Raw genomic sequence first — 21,618 nt, forward strand, 5'->3', positions numbered from 1 at the left:
CACTTGACTGTTTAATTCAATGCTTGTTTTAGTTTCACTGAAGCTGTTCCCCTGGTGTGCGCTCTCGCTTGCTAACGTCAGCGTAGAAGTTTGCTGTTTCAGAACTTTCAGGGGACTTAACAGTTCTAGACCACTCATTAGCTCAGTGAGTACTGAAAGTTGACATTCTGAAGTGCTTTGAAATGTGTTCATTGAGAGCCCCTAAGGTTTGTCCCCTCTCACCCTGAGACTCGGATATCTTGCTTTTACTCTATGAGGCCAGGGAGTCATAGAAGAGCTCTGCCACAGAGGGGGTCAAAAAGAATACCTCCTGAGTGTCATGCCAAATGTGAGAACCTCACAGTTTGCAATGTGTAGTGCCAATCGCAACCAGAGGCAGGAGAGAGGATGTGAGGTACAGTGGTGTGTTGTTCTGATATTAACATTCCTGTGTTCCATTTCACCAAATGCTTGTTCTGGGTAGAGGGTACTTTATGGGGCTCTGCTGACTTTACTGTTCCTGGGTTCAGTTTTACAAAGAGCTTGTGTGAGGGAAGGGGTACATTGTAGTATTCAGGGTAGGGGGTATTATGGGGTTCTGCCCTGATCTTACCATTCCTGGGCTCAGTTTCATAAAGTGTTTGGTGAGGGTGGGGATACAGTGTGGTGGTGTCCTGATCTTACCATTCCTGGATTCAGTTCGATAAGAAGCTGGTTCTCAGGCTTCCTGACCTCGTTGGTGAAGCTCCTGTGGGCTTGATACCAGCGATGGACCACATCATGAGGCACTGAAACGATGGGACAGCGGTATATATTTTTGTACCTTTAAAGAGAAGAAAGAGACTTAGCCAGTGAGCCAGAGAATGAGGACTATGTAACTTCACTCAAATAAGTTAAGTGTGAGGAGGAGCTCCCTCTCAACAAGCCAAGACACTCAATGCACTTCATGCCCTGTACCAGCAGACTGGTCAGTAGTGGAAATGTTGTTTCTTTAGGGCGTCTGTTGGTGCCTCTGTTCTGAGTCAGCAGCTCACCCCTACACACCATAAATACACTAGTGCCTATACACTATTAGGCATGTGAGACTAGACAGTAGAGGCATGTCACCTCATCAGGGCAAAACCAAGGTCTGACCTGCTGGTCATACAATGTAACACCCTTTCTAGACTCTGTTGTGGATCAGAAAACACTTGTAAAGGACGAAATCCCCATGCATGGGCACCTTTATCATATAGTCATCAACCACTGGGGAAGGCCATAACAAGCCAACCAGCCAGCCCTTCTTGTTCCCGGCCACAGTTCTCTATTCCACCTGGCCTCCTCACATCTGCCTCTGGAGCATCTGTTATCAACTGTATGGTCCCTACAGCCCCTTTTATCTGTGCCTAGGCCTGAGTCCTCAAATCTCTGTTCTCCTTAGACCCATCATACCTGGCCTGTGAGCTATAAAGTGTAATAGTTAAATGTGTAATACCTAAAGAATATGAAAGAACTCCATCATCTGTGATCTGAACTACACTCCATTGTAAGTCATTAAGACCTCAGGGATCCCTTCTCTATGAAAAAGTCTCTAAGGTCCATTGATCACTACCTTAGTATTTGGTGCTCTAACAAATCTATGATATACCAATTTGGAATGATAATCCAAAATAATTACAGCATATCTCAAATTCCCATTAAGTACATACATTTGTCTTATAAAATACATTCCTAATTTTTCCCAGGGGGAGTCAGGAACCCCCACTGCTGATGAAGATTTATTATGAGAGCACAATGAGTTTTCAGCCATTCTGCATCCATCACAACCAACCAACATATCTTTACTTCCACATCTATCCCTAGTTATCAGCAATATCCAGTGAAATGTACATGTCCATGTTGAGACAATTTTATCCTCAACTTCATCAGAAGTAAGGGCAGGTTCCCACACAGAATCAGATCACCCTCAATTGTTAATTCATCCTTGACCCTGTCAAACAATTTGACTTCTTCACATACATCATTAATTTTTGGCCAGCCTTTTCTAACAATGTGCACTTTGTGTACCACAGGAATTGTGCCAGGTTTCAATTCTATTTTGTGTTTATACCTTTTAGTTACCCCCTAAACAGTTCTAAGAAATAACTGTTTATCCAATAGTCCTCCCAATTAATGCTTTTTAGTGTCTACAATATCAACCAGAGAAATTGGGTGGTCCGTTCCTGGCCTGAGCACCATCACAAAAGCAAATTGGTCCCTCCAACCAAGACATTGCATCCTAGCTTATTGATATACATTTCTATGTTAATTTATCTACCCTTGTAACACATATTTTCACAAATGCAGCCCATCAGATTTATTTCAAAACCACCAAATGAAACATTAAATATATCTGTAGGAATCAAACTGACACTGCCCCATCCTTTGCAGCATAGCAAATCTGTAATGATGTGATTGGAGATCCTGAATCCACTGCAACATCAACTTTCACATCTTTAATTTTCACATAACAGATTGGATCTCCTTTCTGCCAAACAGATTTCTTGTCTCAACCATCTTAATAGAAACAACAAGAAAAAATTGCTAATCTCCGATTTCAATTCATCAGGTTGATATTTGTTGACCAGAACAAGTTTCTGGGTGTTCCTACATGCTTTTGCAAAAAGTTCAAACTTTCATGCATGTTTTCCTAGAGCTGGGCATGTTTTGGAATTTTCAGTGATTCTTCGACCTACATCTATAAGAGGACCCTTTAACTGTCAAATTGCGCTTATCCAATTTTGTCTTGGATGTAGATGTAGGTAATTGTGGCTGGGCAAGAACAGAATAACTGTTTTCTGCGTTACTTGACTGCTTTAATTTGCCTAACTCATTGGAGGCAAAATTGATATTTCTGTGCCCCTGGCAGTTTCTAAAGTCTCTTTATTAGAAACTGGATTTTACACAATAGAGTAGTCTGTTTTGTGTTCTCCTGTCACAACAAATTACCAACAACTAATCTCTAAGATAGTTATCCAGGACACCATTACATTCATAGGTTGAAGCAAGTATTCTTAGTTCTGCTACGAAATAATCACTTGATTAATTCTGTTGTTGATAACGAGTGAGTGAAAAATCCATACCTTTCAACAATAATGCTCAAGTCATCTTTAATGTTTGACTCTTATCTTTTCACAGGTTCTGTAAAATCATCCCAAATAAAATGTACTGGCGGTATCTTGAGAGGTAGGTGATCAAAAGTCCTCTGCCCTTCAGAACCTAAACAATTATACAAAATATTTTTTTCCAGAGGATCAATCAATCAATCAATCAAAGAAATTTGTAGAGCGCGCTACTCACCCGTGAGTGTCTCAAGGCGCTGGATCAAACTTAGTACCATGTACAGTAATCAAGTAACTGTTGAAAGATTTATACCAATATCTCCATTTTAACCCTGGATTTCCAGGGTTTTGGTAAAATGAAATTTGAAATGTTTGTGTTTTGCATGTCTAAGTTATTTTTTTAATGTTGGTGTAATGAACTTTCATGAATGCTTAATTATGTTATGATGAACTTTCACGAATGCGAAGAACTGTATGGTAGTAGCAAGTAGCTACTTCTCTCTATCGGAAGCAGAGGCATTGTTAACCATGAATAACATACTTAATTTGAACTACAAAAGATGCTCATCTATGTTAGTTGCAAGTAGTTTCCAATGAATGACCAATAAGACTGAAGAAAATGTCAGCCAATCAGAAGCAAGTAGGTCAGCAAATAGAGCACAGCTATCAAAATGGCAGTGGACACGGAGGAACTGCCACGCTGTACAAAAGGCACTGCTCCGTGTTTCCTCACATGGTAAGTGCAAATTGATTTGCAATGAAGCTGGTGCCAACCACCGAACACACGCTCAGTAGGCTCTTCAGAAGAACACTGGTCTTAAGTTGCACTCCTGCAACAGGCGCTCAGGCTCGCGAACTCTTGAGCGGGGCGTCAAAGTTGAAACTCACCTCCTTTAAAATGGTGAATAAAGGATTTATTAATTTCTCAGGAGGATACAACAAACAACACCTCTCCGGTGATGGCTCCAGGCTCCATCTATAAACTGAAACAAGTTTAGAACAGACATCATGGGAAACTTGTGGAAAACATTCTAACATTTAAGGAGTTACTGTGAATTATAATTAAAAAGGGTCTAACATAAAACTCAGGGGAGAAGCACTGGGCACCAAACCCCTGGAGACACATGACAGGCAGAAGTCGACTTCTGCAACCACAGGGCAGTGATGGCAGCTCAATGTGGTAAATGTTTAAAGGGACACGAAGAGGCAACTAGCAAAGCCACTGCCAGGAGAACCATTTTAGGAGCTGGGTGGGTTGGCTTACCATAGAAAGAGACAGAAAAGACTTGACTCCTGGAGAGAAGTAGAAAACAAGGAAAACAGGCAGATTAAGCAAATTATAGATGCCCATGTCAGCCAAGGATGAGAAAACAAGAGATGGCCATAATGGTACCCACCAGGAGATTCCCGAAGGTGAAGGTAAATGGTTTTCCTGCCAGGAGCCCGGAGGCAGGCATATCAGAAGTGCTGGCTTTTCCAAGTCAACAACCTGAAGCAGGATTTTCAAAGTGATTTTTTTTTATTTTTTTTTAGGGAAAGTGAAAGCATGGCAGAAGCAGCTTCAGGTGGCATCTGGTGGCATTAGCTGTTGTTGCTTCATCGTCAGTAATTAATAGGGCTACTTTGCTATAAAATTGTTGAAAAGAATTGCAGCAGATCTGTAGGGATAGAGCCTGAGGAATAATGGCTTGTCTGAACAATCTCTGAAAAGTACTTACAATGTTGAAATACCTGGCTGCAGAACAGGAGTTACTGCTTTGAGAGCTTAACGCAGATCCTAATTGTAGAAGTATTTTGATTGAAAATGGGGTACGTCCAATCCATGGATAGGAATGATTGGACATAGAGTTTTTTGTTTGAATGGATGACACCAGCAAGGCGAGTGGTGCACTGTTTCCAACACATTCTTGCAGATGCTCCCACAACAATAGCGACCAAGCTAGACCAGGGTGGACACCTTTACAAGCCATTTGGGGCACATTAGCAAAAAGATGTTAGAGGAGGTGTGTTTTATAAAGATTGTCATGGGAAGAGGTAGAGACAATGAGTGGCAATCAAGTGTCAAATATCTGCATTTGACTTTATTTCCAGAATATTTGTTTACCAGGATGATCTAGATCATGGCGGATGGAGTGCTCTGTCACAAACGTGGATATAATGGAATCATATTATTGTGGATGAGATACCTGTCACATTTGTGATGGAGTATTCCCCTCCGCCAAGATCTAAATCAGTCCCTTAAACAAGTGTCCTCAGGCTACTGGTGAAAAAAGAAAAGGTGTTTCTGCCAAGAGCAGGATGTGGTTCACCTGAAAAAAATAATTCTCTGTGTTCAATGACAAGCAAGATACTCTTGTAGCTACTCATAAGTCCATGGATTCTTCCAACTCATTTTGTACCCCTTTCACCACTGCTCATCCTGTCACCCTTTAAATAAATAATGAAGTTTCCCATGAAGCCCTTTCTCATGCCATATGCATGGCTAGCCCATGCCACTGCAAACTATGTAGTGGGTACCCTGTCATGCCATGTGCCTGTATGACAGATGCCAATGTAAGCTGTGTAGTGAGTCCCCTCTCTCGTGTCATGAACTTGTATCATATGCCACTGTAAGCCATGTATTGAGCCCTTCCTCGTGCCATGTGCCTGTATGGCATGTGCCATGCTAAGCTGTGTGGAAGGCCCTCTCTCATGCTCTTGTGCCTGTCTGACATATCTTACTAAGAGCTGTATGGGTTTGAGAGCTTGTCTTTCCTTAACGCCCCCAGGAGGCAGGCCTTCTGGTTCTTACCTGACCATTCGTAGTTCCTGAGTGCCAGGGTGAACACTCAGTAGAGGTGCTTCTGTTGTCATGTGGGTCCGGATCCCTTGCTCTGTCCCAATGTACTCATGCCTCACAGGGACTGTTTGGAGGATGTCCCAATCCTCTGGATTTCGTTGCTGAATCTGCTTAGCAGCGTAAAACCCATCTACGAGCACCGTACGGCCTCCAACTCCATCGTGCTTCTGGCAGTGGAAGACAATGATACTGAGGTGGACAAAACACAATTTGAGTTCCAATTGATGCACAATACTGGGGCTATGAACATAGTTACGAACAAGTCATCATTAATAAAGATACCCTCCTGTTTCCACAAGTGTGGGCAAATTAAGTCATTTGAGGCTCACTCTATGGTGTACGAACAAGCTTGGCATTCACAAATGTAACATATGCTTGTGAGTAATTAACATGTATACGTTTACTACACTTTTCACTATTCATTATTTTCAAGTGCAAAGGTACTCAAAAAGGTAGACATATATGTTTACCCTTCCTGAAACAGGGGGTGAGCCAATTGTACGAGAGGAAACTAGGACAGCCAAAAAGGAGCAGTGGTAAGAACCGTACAACGCCTGCCACTGATACTGTAGCACACTCCAATAGAAAATGATGGAGGTAGGGACTTAAAATAGAACCCATAGGAAAACTTGTTACATTAACATAATTTCTTTGACTATATATAGACTTAATTTGAATGGTAGAAAACTTATCTAAAAGTAGCAAATTTTTTATTTAATTTAGAAATATTTTAATAATGTTTTGAACTTAGAAATGAACTTAACATTGTTTTTTTAAAATATGCTTAAATTAGTTTTAAGTATTTTTGTACATCACTTTTAATAAATATTGTAATTATTTATTTTCACTAATTTTCTTAATATTCAATACATTTTTTTGAAGCTTCCCTGTACTTTACCATAGTGAGATTCACAGTATGAAAAACATAATATAAATATTTTTTATGTTAAATATTAATGTAAATAATTTAAATATTTATTTTTAAAAGTGGAACAAAAGACAAGAAATGCTGAAGCGCTATGAACATAATTGTGAACATGTAAATAATGTAAATATACTAAGTTAAATACAAATATTTTTGAAATGTTTATTTTTAAAAAAGTACACCTAAAGAGCAAAATTATATTTTAACATGTTTTAATAATTATGAAAAGTGATGAATTAGAATTAAATAAAACAAATATTATATGTTGATAAAAATATTGCTACATTCATTTTTAAATTTAAAATGGTATTGCAATTTTTCAAATTAAATAATAAATGTAGATATTCCTAGGCATAGCTTTTTTGTAGATAATGTTTATGACATATATATACACACACACACATACATGAAAACACACAATATTTTCCAAAGACAGTGTCAAGCAGAGGCCGATACAAGGGGAGAGGGTAAAAAAAGTGCGTGTCCCATGTTAATTCCCATAGGAGTTTTGAGCATGACTACAGCCCGAACCGCTGGACAGAATTACACCAAATCTGGCAGAAAGCTAGATTTTGTTTTGCAGATTGTGCTTTTGTTATTTAATATAAATTTGTTCCGTAGTTTTCAAGATATTCAAGGAAAAAAAATCGGTATATCTGGGTGGAGCCTAAGCACATATCGCATGGTGAGATCTGATTGGCTGTCGGCAGTTCAACCAGGAATTGATGGCAGCCATGTTGGGACCAATATACATAACATGCTTTGTAGTGAATGGCAGGTTTTGAGGGTCACAAAAAGGGAAACAAATTAAGGGTGACACCAGATTTTAGTTACAATATAAACCATTTGTTGATGGTACGATGCCAATCTTAGGAACTGTGGTGTGTTCTATGGTGGTTTTATCCCCCTGCTGGTATTTCATGAATCCTGTATGAGAGAGAATTTCTTTCTCATGATTTTTCCATAGAGGGTATTGAAGGTGCTCCAGCAGCTAAAATGAGAGCATATTTTCTGTAAATTCACATTATCTTTCTAAGCCATATGAGAATGAAGTCTGACATCCTCAGGAAAACACATACTTCCCACTGAAGCAGTCTGGCAGTTGGTTCTATGTCAGAAACTGAGGCAAGGATTTTTTATTCTCTTCTTCAGTTTAATAAACCACACGTTCAAAGTCAAGAAAAACATTTACTACACTTCCCAAAAGCACATAGTCCAGGTATCCATAACAACCAATTACTAATCATAATGTATTGTCCAGAGTATTAATGTCCATGACATTGTTTCCTCTTCCGTCTTCTTCACTGCTCTGTCAGTTAAGTTTTTCCTACGTTCCTTAATTCTCTCTAGTGGGTGGTGGTCCTAACAGGATTTTAAAAGCTGCTGTTTTTATTTGCTAATATTGTGCCACTGTTATTCCGCCACTGTTTGTTGTGCACTTGCGCAGCGAGGTAGGCTCTGGACCGAGTGTGCTTCACTTTGATTCAAAGAGGGTCCACTAGAGGGTGCTCTTTCGCCACACTAGCATTCCTTGAGTGCATTGCTGTCTGAAGGAGCAGCTTCTGTTGCGCTACTCAGTCCTGTTGATGTGTGTTAGGGCTTATTCTAGAGAGTCTACACTGAAGACCTCTCCAGTGCCACAAGCCCTACCAACTCTCGCCTGATGCCGCAAACGCGGCGTGTTCTAGCCCTACACAGCGAGTGCAGTCATCTCTAAATAAAGGCCACCAAGCCTCCTCATACTTGTGTGCATGGCAGTTGCAGACGTATAAAGCATATTTCACTTTGTTTTTGTTTTTTAACACATCATACAAACAAGACAGTCCACATTGTGGCGCACATTTCATGCTGGTGCAGACATGAGGAATGGACCTTTTCCTCTGAACTATATTTGAAACAATACAACTGTTACCAATTGTACTGCTGCACTCCAGGAGAGTTTTTATTCTTTTTAATTGCAGTCATAAACTTCACCAACCATAACCAATGCGTTGCTACCTCCCGGTCTTGTTCACAGTGAACTTCAAATTCATCTCATTCATATTTAACTGTTTCACAAATTCTACAGCCTGATCTTCACTACCACTCCAAATGCAAAAAATCAAACGCATTTTAATGAAATATTGGAATATTCTTAAACTGATGAACATTTAGCAGGCTCAATTGGCCAGGAACCGCAGGTAATGTTCAGAAGATGTGCATCTTTAAAAGATCATTTATGCAAACGCCTTTCTATCATCCCAGGTTAATAAGGAATTTACAGTTCAAGGGTTTCTTCGCATGTGGCAAATGTAAAGCATGTAAGGGGAGTAATAATTGTCGTAAGATTCAGTTATCTAAGAATACACACCCCTTTGTTATCAGAGGGTACTTTAATTGCAATACTGAATATTGTGTCTATGCTCTTAGTTGGCTGTGTAATAAGTATTACATTGGTAGTACGATCCATAAAATGAAGAAAAGAGTATTAGAACATGTGAGAGCTATAACCAACGAAGACAAATCATATCCGTTGCAAGACATTTTGCTATTGCTCATCAGAGAAATAGGGATTTATTGAAATTCTGTGTGCTAGATAGCATTCCTGTTAGAATATTCTACCATTTGTCCACATGGGTTTAATCAGGATGAGGAAATTTCGGTTCATCTCAGTTCTACTTAGATTAGTCGTGGTTAGTAATGTTTACTGTTAGTAAAATAAGGGAATGTGATTTAATTTTAATTTTATTGTTATTATTAGTAATTATTTTTTTTATGTCATATTTTGTCGCTAGGTATAAAGAAATTGCTGATTTGTGTTGGTGAAATGCAAAGAGCTATTATATCTGCAATAGGGTGTCTAATTCTCGACGAGTCCATTCTGCATATTAAATGAGTATCAAAATATCCATTTAATACTGTTTTAGAAATGATAACATAGTGTTTTGAGAGACTCGGGATGCAAGAGGTACATGTATGCATTTATAAATATTTTGATCAGCATAAGTCCCTTTTCGATGTTTTTCTTTGTAGTTTAAATGTATGCACGACTGAACATTTGCTTTGACCTGTGAACAAGGAGCCACTGCTCCAAAAAGCGTTAGGATTTCTTTTGCTTGTTTGTTTAGGTAAAAACACGCTTTTGCATGGAGCCACGGCTTGTTGTTTTTCATTGCGGGATTCTGATCTTGGGATGTTTGGACAACGTTTAAGGATTTACGAGGGGTCGCCGCCCTGCCTGTGGCTCACCGTTAGTAAGTGGCTGGTGCGAAGGCGATGCTTGTCTGAATATATATATATATATTTGTATATATTTTATTATATATATTTGCATTGGTGCTCACATCCTCATATTTGAGGGAGACTTTCAAAGACCACCAGTACAACCCTGGTTTTTCATCTGAGGAGGAGTGGCCACCCCAACATCAACTCCCTGCAAAGGTGGTCAAGCTTCTTTCAGTGGCTATTTCCAGAGCGCTTGCACCTCTGCAGGAGAGTGTGGGTAAGCAGGTGTCTGGGGGAGCGGAACCTCAGATTGACCCAGGTCAGGAGCCCAGCAAACAACCCTTAAGGAGCACGCCTAGAGCCCAGGAACTTGGTGCGGGGCACCTTGAGGGCTTCAACCAATTTCGGGAAGCTTTCTCCAAGAGTGGACCCACATTAAAAAATGCACCCTTCCGGGGGAAAGATGTACCTGCAGAAAACCGCAACTTAGTCATTCCAAAGTTTGACCCAAGTAAAGGGTCACCCAAAGAAAGAGAGGGTAAGACTGTCAATGGTGGCTCTTCCAACAAAGACCAGGACTCTGAATTCCCTGGGAGTCCCAGATCTGCCACTTGCGATTCATTGGAAGGGGAGACAGGCTCAACTGATATGCTTGTCCCAGGGGAATATTCCACCCCAGGTCTTCACAATGGCTCCTGGAACCCAAAGTGGCAGATTATTGGGTCAGCAAAAGTAAGGCATCCCTGAGACAAGGAGATATGCACTTGCATGAGAGTGGATTGCCCATGACCCTCTCTTGGTGGGAGGGAAGCTCTAACCCCAGACATTGACCCCAAAATGTGGTTATTTTTTCCTAAATGTATAAGAGACCCTAGGAAGGGGAATGATCAATCTTGACAGGCATGCCAAGACAAACTCCTAAATGTCTTGGGGCCACTGACCAAGATCATTGAGTTGGCGGAATTATCTAAACAAATGGTTAAGGCGCTCCCGACTGACATAGTCGCAGGATGGGTGCAGAGGGCAGTGTGCCTTCTAGGTAATGTCAACTGTGACCTGTCCACTGAGTGAAGGTGAACTTTGTTATTACAAATCTACCCCAAACTTGGTGAGCTCACCACATCAGAGGCTGGCACAGTGGTGCAAGAGCACATTACTAGAGACCCGTGTGCGAAAGAACTGGAGAAATTTGTTGCCACCTTCTCAGCTCTGGACAAAGCCCAGGCCTCCATCAAAAAGATTTTCACAAGTAAGGTTTTCACCAGGGGCGGAAGAGGAAGGGGCCGCTTCTTTGGCCGCACAGACCAACATGGATCCTACAGAGGACAACCCAAGAGTCATAATGGATGGCATGATGTCCGTCAACGGTTCTTCTTCCCCAACCAAGGTGGAGGTAGAGCCAAATGAGCAGCAAGAGGAGGGGTCATTTCCCCAGAGGCTTTAATGGAAAGAAATACCCTTTCTTTCCCTCAAATTCTAGGGAGGAGACTGCACTATTTTGTTCACAAATGGGAAGAGATTACAGGACATCCGTGGGTAATGGAAACAATAGAAGGGTGCCACAGAGTTCTACAGGACTCTAGTGCAGGTAGTAAGACCTTCCCCATTGTACTTCTTTGAAGAGGAGACCAATCTCACCAACTCAGAAGACCAAGAACTATTACGAAAAGAGGCAATTTGCAGGTCAGTACTTCACCCTCATGGTTTTCTCAGTAACCTTTTTCTTATAGAAAAAAAGGACCAGGGTTATTGACCATTCATAAATCTGAACCAGTTCAATGAGTAGTTGATAAACTGCCACTTCAAAATGAAGGGGGTACACCTATTGAGGGATCTTCTCATGCAGGACGACTGACTGGTCCAGCTGGGCCTCAAGGATGCGTACCTCACAGTCCCCATTTTTTTCACCACAAAAATGCTTCCTTCAGTTTGCATTGAAGTATCAAATATACAAATTCCAGATGCTACAGTTTGGCCTTTCTTCGGCACAATGGTGTGTCATCAAACTTCTCAGGCTGGTAGTAGAAGTCCTGTGATCGAAAGGGGTCAGTTATATTTTCAGTTTTCAGTCATAAGCGGGTCTGGTCGGAGGCTCCGGTTGGTGCCCTGCTTGTTCTGCCTTCTCTTGCTCGCCCAGATTATATGCCTTTCAGCTCCCCAAGTTTTGTTTCGCGCAGATCATTCTTTGCATCTAATACATCACAATTGCTCTGATGGAGAAAGTGATGGCTGGTGGTGGTACTCACCCCCTGTTCATTCTTCCCAGGGGGTAGTGCTAGGGTACACTTATTTCATTGGGAAAACATAGAGGTGGTCATTACAACCCTGGCGGACGGAGTTAAAGCGGTGGTAAGACCGCCAACAGGCCGGTGGTAAAAAAAATTGCAATTATAACCGTGGCGGAAACTGCCAACAAAGGCAGCCACTTTAACACTCCGACCGCCACAGCGGTTTAAACAAACAGCGCGGCGGTCACAGCCAATAGACAGGCGGAAGACAATGTACCGCCCACAGTATCACAACCTACCAATCCGCCACCTTTTCCGGGGCGGATTCACAGCGGATAAAAACACGGTGGAAACAGCCATTTCAAAGGGAAAACGCTCACCTCTACACACTCCAGAAGGAAGGAGGGCACCATGGAGCCGGAACTCCACATCCTGCCAGCGCTAGTCTTCCTGCTCCTCTACGAGGATCATCAACGCCGGCGGTGAAGACCATGGCGAGTACTGCACCTACGACATAGGGGAGGGGGGAGGCAAAAATACAGGGACACACACACTCAACACCCCAACCCCCACCCGACCCTCACCCACTACAACACACACACCAATGCATATCTATACATTACAGTAACACCACCACACAATACACAATAAACAAAATATACACCACGATTAGTAGTGCAGGTATTGCACCATTCATAGTCCGTGGACCACTGGGCCCAAAATGCATGGGCGAGGCCCACACAAGATACCCTATCCAAACGGAGAGAACACTGCAGGGGCATCAGATCGAAATACAACAGGCACTTCAGGGGGAAGGGAAGGGGGGCACCTCAGCCGGATGAGTGCACCACGCCAGATCCACAAGGGGGCTCCATGCCCATTGATGTATCCTGGGGAGTGCAAAGCCACAGTGTCTCAAGTCTCTACAGTGGGTGGCTTGCCCACTGTTCAATCCTGGGGAGTGCAAAGCCACAGTCTCTCAAGTCTCTACAGTGGGTGGCTTGCCCACTGTTCAATCCTGGGGAGTGCAAAGCCACAGTCTCACAAGTCTCTACAGTGGGTGGGTTGCCCACTGTACCATCCTGGGGAGTGCAAAGCCACAGTCTCTCAAGTGGATGCAGGTCTCCACTGGTTCTGGAGGGGGCATGGTGCCCAGAGTGCTTCATCCTGTGCAGGACAGACGGAGTGGATGCTGTTCTCCACTGGTTCTGGGGTGGCTGGTGCCCAGAGTGCTTCATCCTGTGCAGGACAAACGGAGTGGATGCTGTTCTCCACTGGTTCTGGAGGGGGACTGGTGCCCAGAGTGCAGCACACACCCCGTGACAATCCCAGTTGCGTCACTGGCCCTGCCGCAAATGGGCTAGTGGTGCTTTCCATGGCGGTCTTTGCCCTGTTCAGCGGTTCTTGGCCTGTTCAGCGGTGCTTGAGTTGCCAGTGTCAGACATGTTCAGCGGTGCTTTCCATGGCGGTCTTTGCCCTGTTCAGCGGTCCTTGGCCTGTTCAGCGGTGCTTGAGTTGCCAGTGTCAGATATGTTCAGCGGTGCTTTCCATGGCGGTCTTTGCCCTGTTCAGCGGTCCTTGGCCTGTTCAGCGGTGCTTGAGTTGCCAGTGTCAGACATGTTCAGTGGTGCTTTCCATGGCGGTCTTTGCCCTGTTCAGCGGTGCTTGGCCTGTTCAGCGGTGCTTGTGTTGCCAGTGTTAGACCTGTTCAGCTGTGCTTTCCATGGCGGACTTTGCCCTGTTCAGCGGTCCTTGCCAAGGCGGTCCTTCATTGCCCAGCAGGGCTGTGGCTGGCGGTCATCATGGGTCAGCTGGGCTGTGGCTTGCGGGGCCCTCCTGGCCAGCTGGGCTGTGGCTGGCAGTGGCCTCCTGGGCAGTGACGATGGGGCTGGCGGTGGCTTCCTGGGCAGTGACTCTGGCGGTGGCCTCCTGGGCAGTGACGATGAGGCTGGCGGTGGCCTCCTGGGCAGTGACGATGGGGCTGGCGGTGGACTCCTGGGCAGTGACGATGGGGCTGGTGGAGGCCTCCTGGGCAGTGACTCTGGCGGTGGCCTCCTAGGCAGTGACTCTGGCGGTGGCCTCCTGGGCAGTGACGATGAGGCTGGCAGTGGCCTCCTGGGCAGTGACGATGGGGCTGGCGGTGGCCTCCTGGGCAGTGATGATGAGGCTGGCAGTGGCATCCTGGCCAGCGGGGATGATGGGCCGTGCTGCTCCTCCCAGACTTTGGAGATTTCTTCTGCCCCTTCCCCACCTTGGGAGGAGTCACAGCTGAGTCGACACTCCCCCCGGGACCCCTGTGAGCTGCTTTGCTGGCTGAAGTCTTCCCCCTCTCCCGCCAGGCACTGTCCAACGTCTGGTGCTTCACAGGGGGGGGACTGGCTGTGCTGTGGCTCCGTGCCACACTGGCTGGCCTGGTGGCCGGTGCACTCCACATACCTGTAACAACAGGCACCACTGGTCCCGGAGATTTTTTGGCTGAGGTGCTAGTACGGGACCTATGAGTTGGACAGGGGGAATAGGTTAAGGGTGGACAGAAGAAGTTTTTTGGAGACACTGGGACGGGTAGCTGGAGGGGGTTTGGGAGTGGAGGAAGAGGTGGTGGTTGTAGGAGATGTAACTTTTGTGGATTTGGGTGCAGGTGCATGGGCTGGAGGCTGTCGTTAGGTGGATGGCTGTTGGGTGGGTGTGTGCCTGCGTTTGTGTATCTTCAGAGGGGGCGTCACAGACACACTGGGAGAGGACACAGGGGATGTGGAAATTGTAGTGGGGGTGGTGAGTGCACGTGAGCGGGGTGTGGTGGTGGGTGTGCTGGTGCGAGACGTAGTGGCTGTAGTGGTAGTTCATGCAGGTGTGAGTGTAGGCGAGACTGGGAGGGAGGAGGGAGACGAGGAGGAGGGGGACACAGTGGAGGCAGTGGATGTTGGTGTGTCTGTATGTGTGTGATGCTTGCGTGAGTGCCTGTGGGATGTGTGGTGCTTATGTTTGCCTGAGCTTCCCTTGTGTGGTGAGGTGTGTGCAGGCTGGTCTGATGGTGTGCTTGCGATAGTCAGAGGTACAGGGGATTGGGTCTGGTTGGAGGAAGTTGGAGGGGGGAGGCTAGACACAGGGACAATGGCTGCCTTCAGTGCTGAGGCCAGAGTTTGAAGGGTTCGATGAAGGGCAGCCTGACCAGAATGAATGCCCTCCAGGAATGTATTTGTGTGTTGCACCTCCCTTTCTACACCCTGGATGGCATCCAATATGGTAGACTGCCCAACAGTGAGTGACCTGAGGAGGTCAATGGCCTCCTCACTGAGGGCAGCAGAGGTGACAGGGGCTGAGGTGCCTGGAGCGAAGGTGATGCCCACCCTCCTGGGTAAGCGGGCACGGGGCAAAGGCTGAGGGGCTGCTGGGAGGGCGGTGCTGGTACGGGGGGTGGCGGCTGTACCTGTAGAAGTGGGGGGCACAGATGTTGCCACCACCACAAGGGAGCTCCCATTGGAGGATGAGTCTGTGTCGCTGGTTGCAGATCCTGTGACCGCCGTGGTGCTCCACTCGCCCTCCGTCCCACTGGTGTATTCTGAGTCCGTAGTGTGGCCCTCCATGGCCATGTGGGATGCAGCTCTCTCGTGCTCCGGTGCCACTGTACCTCTGCCTGATGATGCTAATGCACACAAGAACAGGGAGACCACAAAAAGGGGGGGGGTGGGCGATAGAAGAAAGACAGGTTTAGTGCATGGCTTACTGCTACCGTTGGCGGACAATACAGACACAGCAGCCCCCTGCACTACGTCGCGCTGTTGGGCTCTACAGATGCAATTCCTGGGAAATGTCCTACAAGGCTATGGACGACATCTGCACACATAGATGACACAGGGGCATGAATACCTGTACTTGGCACTCTACAGAGGTGGGGTGGGGTGCCACATGGCCTGCCTTACAGAGGGGCCTAGCCTACGGAACTCGCCCTGGCCTAGGGAAACCCACAGCCCTCCCCCCCCACCCAGACACCTTCACTGTGCGCAAAGTCCGCTGAATAATAGTGTACTCACCCCCTTGTGTCTGCTGTGATGCCCTCAAGCGCCCATCCAACTCCAGGTAGGCCACCGCCAGGATCCGGAACATCAGGGGGGTCATGGTTCGACGGGCACCCCTCCCACGTTGGGAGGCCATCCCCAGCTGAGCCTCCGCCGTCTTCTTGCTCCAGCGGCGAATGTCCTCCCATCTTTTAAGGCAGTGGGTGCTCCGTCTGTGGTGAACCCCCAGGGTCCGGACGTCCTTGGTGATGGCAAACCAAATATCCTTCTTCTGGTGGGCGCTGACCTACATGACATGTACAGGGGAAGAAGAGAAGTCATTACCAACTGCACCGTCTAAGTGAGTGGCCCACATCCCTACCCTTGCCATGTGGCACATGCATTCACAGTCCTTCATGCACGCAGAACTGTGCCCCCTTCCTTCTTACAACCAGCCCTCTCCACACAGGCATAGCCTATACAACATGCTCCCTGTGTACTTACCTGTTTGTCTGGAGGACCGTAGAGTAGCGTGTACTGGGGGAGGACCCCATCCAGGAGCTTCTCCAACTCCTCTGCAGTGAAGGCAGGGGCCCTTTCCCCAGACGCACGAGCCATTGTCTCTTCCAGACCGAGGTCACAGCAGCACTTGCACTGTAGGTCCTCTCCTGTCGAAGATCAGGTATCGAGTGATTCAACAGATAGAAAATGGCGGTCACGTCCATGGCGGTCACGTCCGCAGCGGTGCGTAACGTCACCGCCGGCGTACATCGTCATTGGCTCCTGGGACCCATAGGGTCCAATGTTAACCAATGCAGCATTGCGCCGCGGTCTCCGACCGCCTACCGCGACGGTGTCCAACGCCAGCACTTTACCTCACATCCCATTTTATTTAAAAAAAAAATATTTTTATTGGTTTTATGTTACAAATATGCAATACAAACTGTTCAATTATCGGCAACAGGATCACCTAGAGCATTATCCTATATTAAAACCATTTAACAACCACAAACCCCACCCTTTAAACACGTCACAGAACACTACCAATCCTACAGTATCATTTCTTGCTGAAATTGCCGGAGGTTTATTGTGTGTTGGCTATTATTGGGGGTGCTCGCGTGTGACCAGGGTGGACCCTATTCTGCTGGACCTACATCACTAGCCGCCTGGTGGAGGCCCCGTTTGGGTTGGTAAGCGCGGATGGCTACCCGGGTGGCACTACGCCCTATTCATTATTGATGTTCTTGCGTTGGAGAGCTGGTGAGTTATGAATACAGGAGGAAGGGGGGGGAGGTGTTTGTGCTGTTATGTCGGGCCGCCCTGCGGGTTATACCTCTGTGGTGGGAAATGCGGAAAGATTTATATTGCGCTTGTTACAGGTATGTATTCCCTGGCTCATGGGGGCATCTCATCGTTTTTGGCCTCGAGTTTGGTTACCAGAGTTTCCCAGGTGGTACACCCTGTATGATGTCGCCACTCCCGTGCCAGTTTTTTTAGTACCTGGTATTCAGTGCGAGCCCAGCATAGTATTAGAGTGTACCAAGATTTACGATCAGGAGCATTGGGGGCTTTCCAGTGCATCGCTATCAATCTTTTATACATTAAACAGGCTAGATCTATGAATTTGTGCAGGTATCTTTGTTTTTTAGGTCTCTCTCTCAATCCCAGAAGTCAAGACCCGGGGTCTGCTATCAACACAGGCCCCGTTAACTCGGAAATCTCCCGTACCACCTCCAACCAGGCTGTTTGTACGTTAGGGCAGTCCCATACCATGTGGTAGAAGGATGCTGGCGATGCTTTGCATCTGGGACATACTGGCTCAGAGTCAGGGAACATTCGCTTTATCCTGGCAGGGGATAAATATGTTTGGTGCGTGAAGTTAAATTGAGTGTACCTGAATCTGGGATTCCTTGACATGCCGCAGGCATGATACAAGGCTTTTGGCAAGTCCACCTGTGGGATCGGGGCGGGAAGTACAGCGTTCCATCTCTCCCGGGCTTTCTCCGCCTGTGGTTTGGGAGATTTGTTGAGGATGTTGTACAGACTGGATATTATTTTTATTTGGTCATTGTATTGTAAGAGATGATGAATCACAGGGGAGACCGCCGGTTCCGAGATGCCCGCCCCCCACGTTTTTCTTATTGCGTGGCATATAGCGTGGTATGTCAGGAACTGGCCGGGGCTTATCTCAGTGAGGGCCTGTAGGGCCTCGAATGACATTAGCTTGCCATCTTCGAAGTAGTCGCCCACTGTCTGTACTCCTGCTTCCATCCATGTCCGCGACGCCCGCGTTCCAGCTTCGATCCCCACCAGTAGGTAGTCTAGTGGTATATGTGGGGAATAGGGTAGCTTGTCCGCTCAGTTTTGTACGAATTTAGCCCAGCACGCGTGCGCCACCGCGAGCAGTGGGTTGACATGTTCCGCCTTGGGGTGTTTAGATGTCAACCACCTTATCAGGGGGGTCCCCTTCAACCAGGACTCCAAGCACGTGGATTCTACCTGCGCTGGTCTGTGGATCCAATTCTGAACCCACTGTAGCTGTGCGGCTGCATAATAGCGTTCGAAGTTGGGGGCTCCCAGACCGCCCACATCCACCGGCCGTTGTAGCGTGGCTAGGGCCACACGCGCTCTGCCACCGCCCCAGATGAGCAGCAGCAGGGCTGTGTTTAAGTTGCTAAAGAAGCTTTTGGGAATAGTTATCGGTAAGGCCCCGAAGTAGTATAGCAGCCTAGGTAGGATCAACATGTTTGCGATCGCCACCTTGCCAGGCGGCGAGAGCAGGAGCTTGTTCCAAAACTGCAATGAGCCTTTTATGGAGGTCAGCGCCCTCCCAAGTTCCCATCTCTTAGATCTTCTGTGTCGTGGTATATGTTTATCCCCAGGTATTTGAACGTTTCCAGACACCACTTTAGACGCCCTATCTGAGGAGCACCCTGACTATCGGGTGACGGCTTTGCCAGAGGAAACGCACAAGACTTTTCCCAGTTTACCACTAGGCCTGACAGGTCTCCAAAGTCAGCCAATAAGGATATTACTAAGGGAACAACTGCGCGGCCGTTCCGGGTGTATATTAAGGCATCGTCTGCGTATAGTGAGATCGTGTGATGGAGCCCGTTCCTGATTATTCCCCATTCGTGTTCCATGAGACGTACTCTTGCCGCGAATGGTTCCATTGCTATAGCAAACAGTAGCGGGGATAGGGGGTAGCCCTGCCTTGTGCCCCGGGAGATCGAAAAGCTGTCGGAGATCACCTCACCCGTCTTCACCCTTGCACTTGGGTTGGAATACAGTGTCCGGACCCAGCGAATATAGTTGGGGCCTATTCCCATGCGCGCCATTGTGACCAAAAGGAAGTCCCACTCGACCGTGTCGAAGGCCTTTTCGATATCCAGTGAGAGCACCATTTCTTCTTGTGTGTCTCGGGGAGTATCCCCCATTATGCTCAGTAGTCTGCGGATATTTAGGAAGGTGTTACGCCTTGGAATGAAGCCATTTTGGTCTGCGTGTACCAATGAGTGCATGAGGGGGGCTAATCTGTTAGCTAGTATTTTGCCTAGTATTTTACAGTCTAAATTTAGAAGTGATAGTGGTCTATAGGATTTGACATCTGTGGGATCGCGGCCCTGTTTGGGGAGTACCACTATCATAGCTTCTCTTTGGGATGTGGGCAGGCATTTGTTAGTCCACGCTTCTACGAACACTCTTAGAAGGTGAGGTTTCAGGCAAGATAAATGGGCTTTGTAGTATTCCGACAGGAGGCCATCTGCACCAGGCGCTTTATTTCTAGGCAGCTGTGCAAGGGCTAATTCTATCTCATCCATTGTCATGGGAGCTTCGATTTTTTCTCTATCAGTTTGTGATAATTGCGGCAGGAGGGAGTCAGCGAGAAAAGCCTTGAGTTGTGGAGCAGTGCATGAGGTGCGTTTAGTGTATAAGTTTGAGTAGTATTTTCTAAACGTCTCGTTTATCTCTGCTTGTGTGGTAGCCATAGCATGTGCGCCCACGCGTATGGCCCCAATTGGAGATTGCTGTCTATCCTCACGGAGCAGCCACACTAACATTCTGCTTGATCTATCCCCTTCTGTTTGCAACCTTATTAGGTGATAGTTGTAATCGTGACAACGAAGTTTGCTGTCAGCGTCATTATATTTTAAGCGCCTTTCTTTTAGGAAAGTGTGAGGGATTTCCCCTAGTGCTACCGCTATTTCTGCTGCTCTGAGCTCCTTCTCTAGTTTGCCAATCTCCGCCTGCAAAGAGCGTCTCACTCCCCACGTGGAGGATATGCATACTCCACGTACTACTACTTTATGGGCATCCCACTCTGTCGCTCGTGTTGTTGCGGACATGGCATTTATATCCCAGTACCGTCTTATAGATTCTTTCAATGTTTCAGCGAATGCCTGGTCCTGTAGTGCTTCCGCCTGGAACCGCCAGGTGGGAACCGCCTGTCGTGACCTACCCCAATTCAGTGTTACTCTCAGTGGCGCGTGATCCGACAGTGTCTTCGCTAAATATTACGACTCGCTGACCAGTGCCCCTATATCTCGGGTGCCCCATATTATATCTATTCTGATATGGGTGTTGTGTGGTGCTGAGTAGAATGAGTATTCTCTTTGTTTTGGGTGACCTAGTCGCCATATGTCGTGTAGTCTCATAACGCTTGCCCAGTCCTGCAGGGGACCTGTGGGTTTCCTGTTTGCTAGCGAGCTCGCTTGGGCACTAGATCTATCCAATGTTGCAGATGGCGTGCTGTTGAAGTCACCGCCCCAGAGGGCCAGGGCCATGGGGTGGGACAGTAATGCTGGAGTGAGGGTGGTGAGAAATCCCATAGTCCCACTGTTTGGAGCGTATATACCGACCACTGCTATTTGTTTGCTGTCTAGTCTGCCCTCCACTACCACGTATCTTCCTCCTTGGCCTATTTTATGTGTCAATAAGAGGAATGGGACTCCCGCCGCTATCCAGACCAGCACCCCCCTTGCGAAGGCTGAGTACGTTGTGCCTATCAGCAGGCCTCCCCATTTTGTGCGCAGGTCGCGTAAGTCCCCTTCTAGCATGTGTGTCTCTTGTAGGATGGCAATATGCACTCCTAGTCGTTTAAGCCGTGCGTGTACTCTGGTCCGCTTGCTCAGCGCCCCCATGCCCCTAACATTCTACATGTTACTATAATATACTGTTTTTTGTTATTTTTGCCGGAAGGCGTCATACGGAGCTTTGGGGATAAGTCTCTGTGCTTAAGATCTGAGCTTTGGTATTGGCCCACCTGGTCACTACCCTTCTATAGCTGCTATTTGTTAAATGTGGCGAGTGCAGCTGTTTATTTTGTGTTTTGAGTGATTCCGATACGTGCATTTCTGCTAAACTACTA

At 46.6% G+C, this 21,618-nt stretch overlaps 1 protein-coding gene across 2 annotated transcripts in view; it reads right to left on the reverse strand.

Annotated features, from left to right (window-relative positions):
* Positions 1 to 21,618, reverse strand: part of LOC138262261 (trimethyllysine dioxygenase, mitochondrial-like) — a 215,966-nt gene that overhangs the window by 59,422 nt on the left and 134,926 nt on the right. For both annotated transcript variants that reach the window (XM_069212134.1, XM_069212133.1), the window contains 2 exons: positions 5,851 to 6,087; positions 664 to 802 (listed from right to left, as the gene is read on the reverse strand). In XM_069212134.1, the coding sequence (XP_069068235.1) occupies positions 664 to 802; positions 5,851 to 6,087 (376 nt within the window). The remainder of the gene's footprint in view (positions 1 to 663; positions 803 to 5,850; positions 6,088 to 21,618) is intronic.

The sequence above is a fragment of the Pleurodeles waltl genome, chromosome 10 (assembly GCF_031143425.1).
Source record: "Pleurodeles waltl isolate 20211129_DDA chromosome 10, aPleWal1.hap1.20221129, whole genome shotgun sequence".
Taxonomy (NCBI): Eukaryota; Metazoa; Chordata; class Amphibia; order Caudata; family Salamandridae; genus Pleurodeles; species Pleurodeles waltl.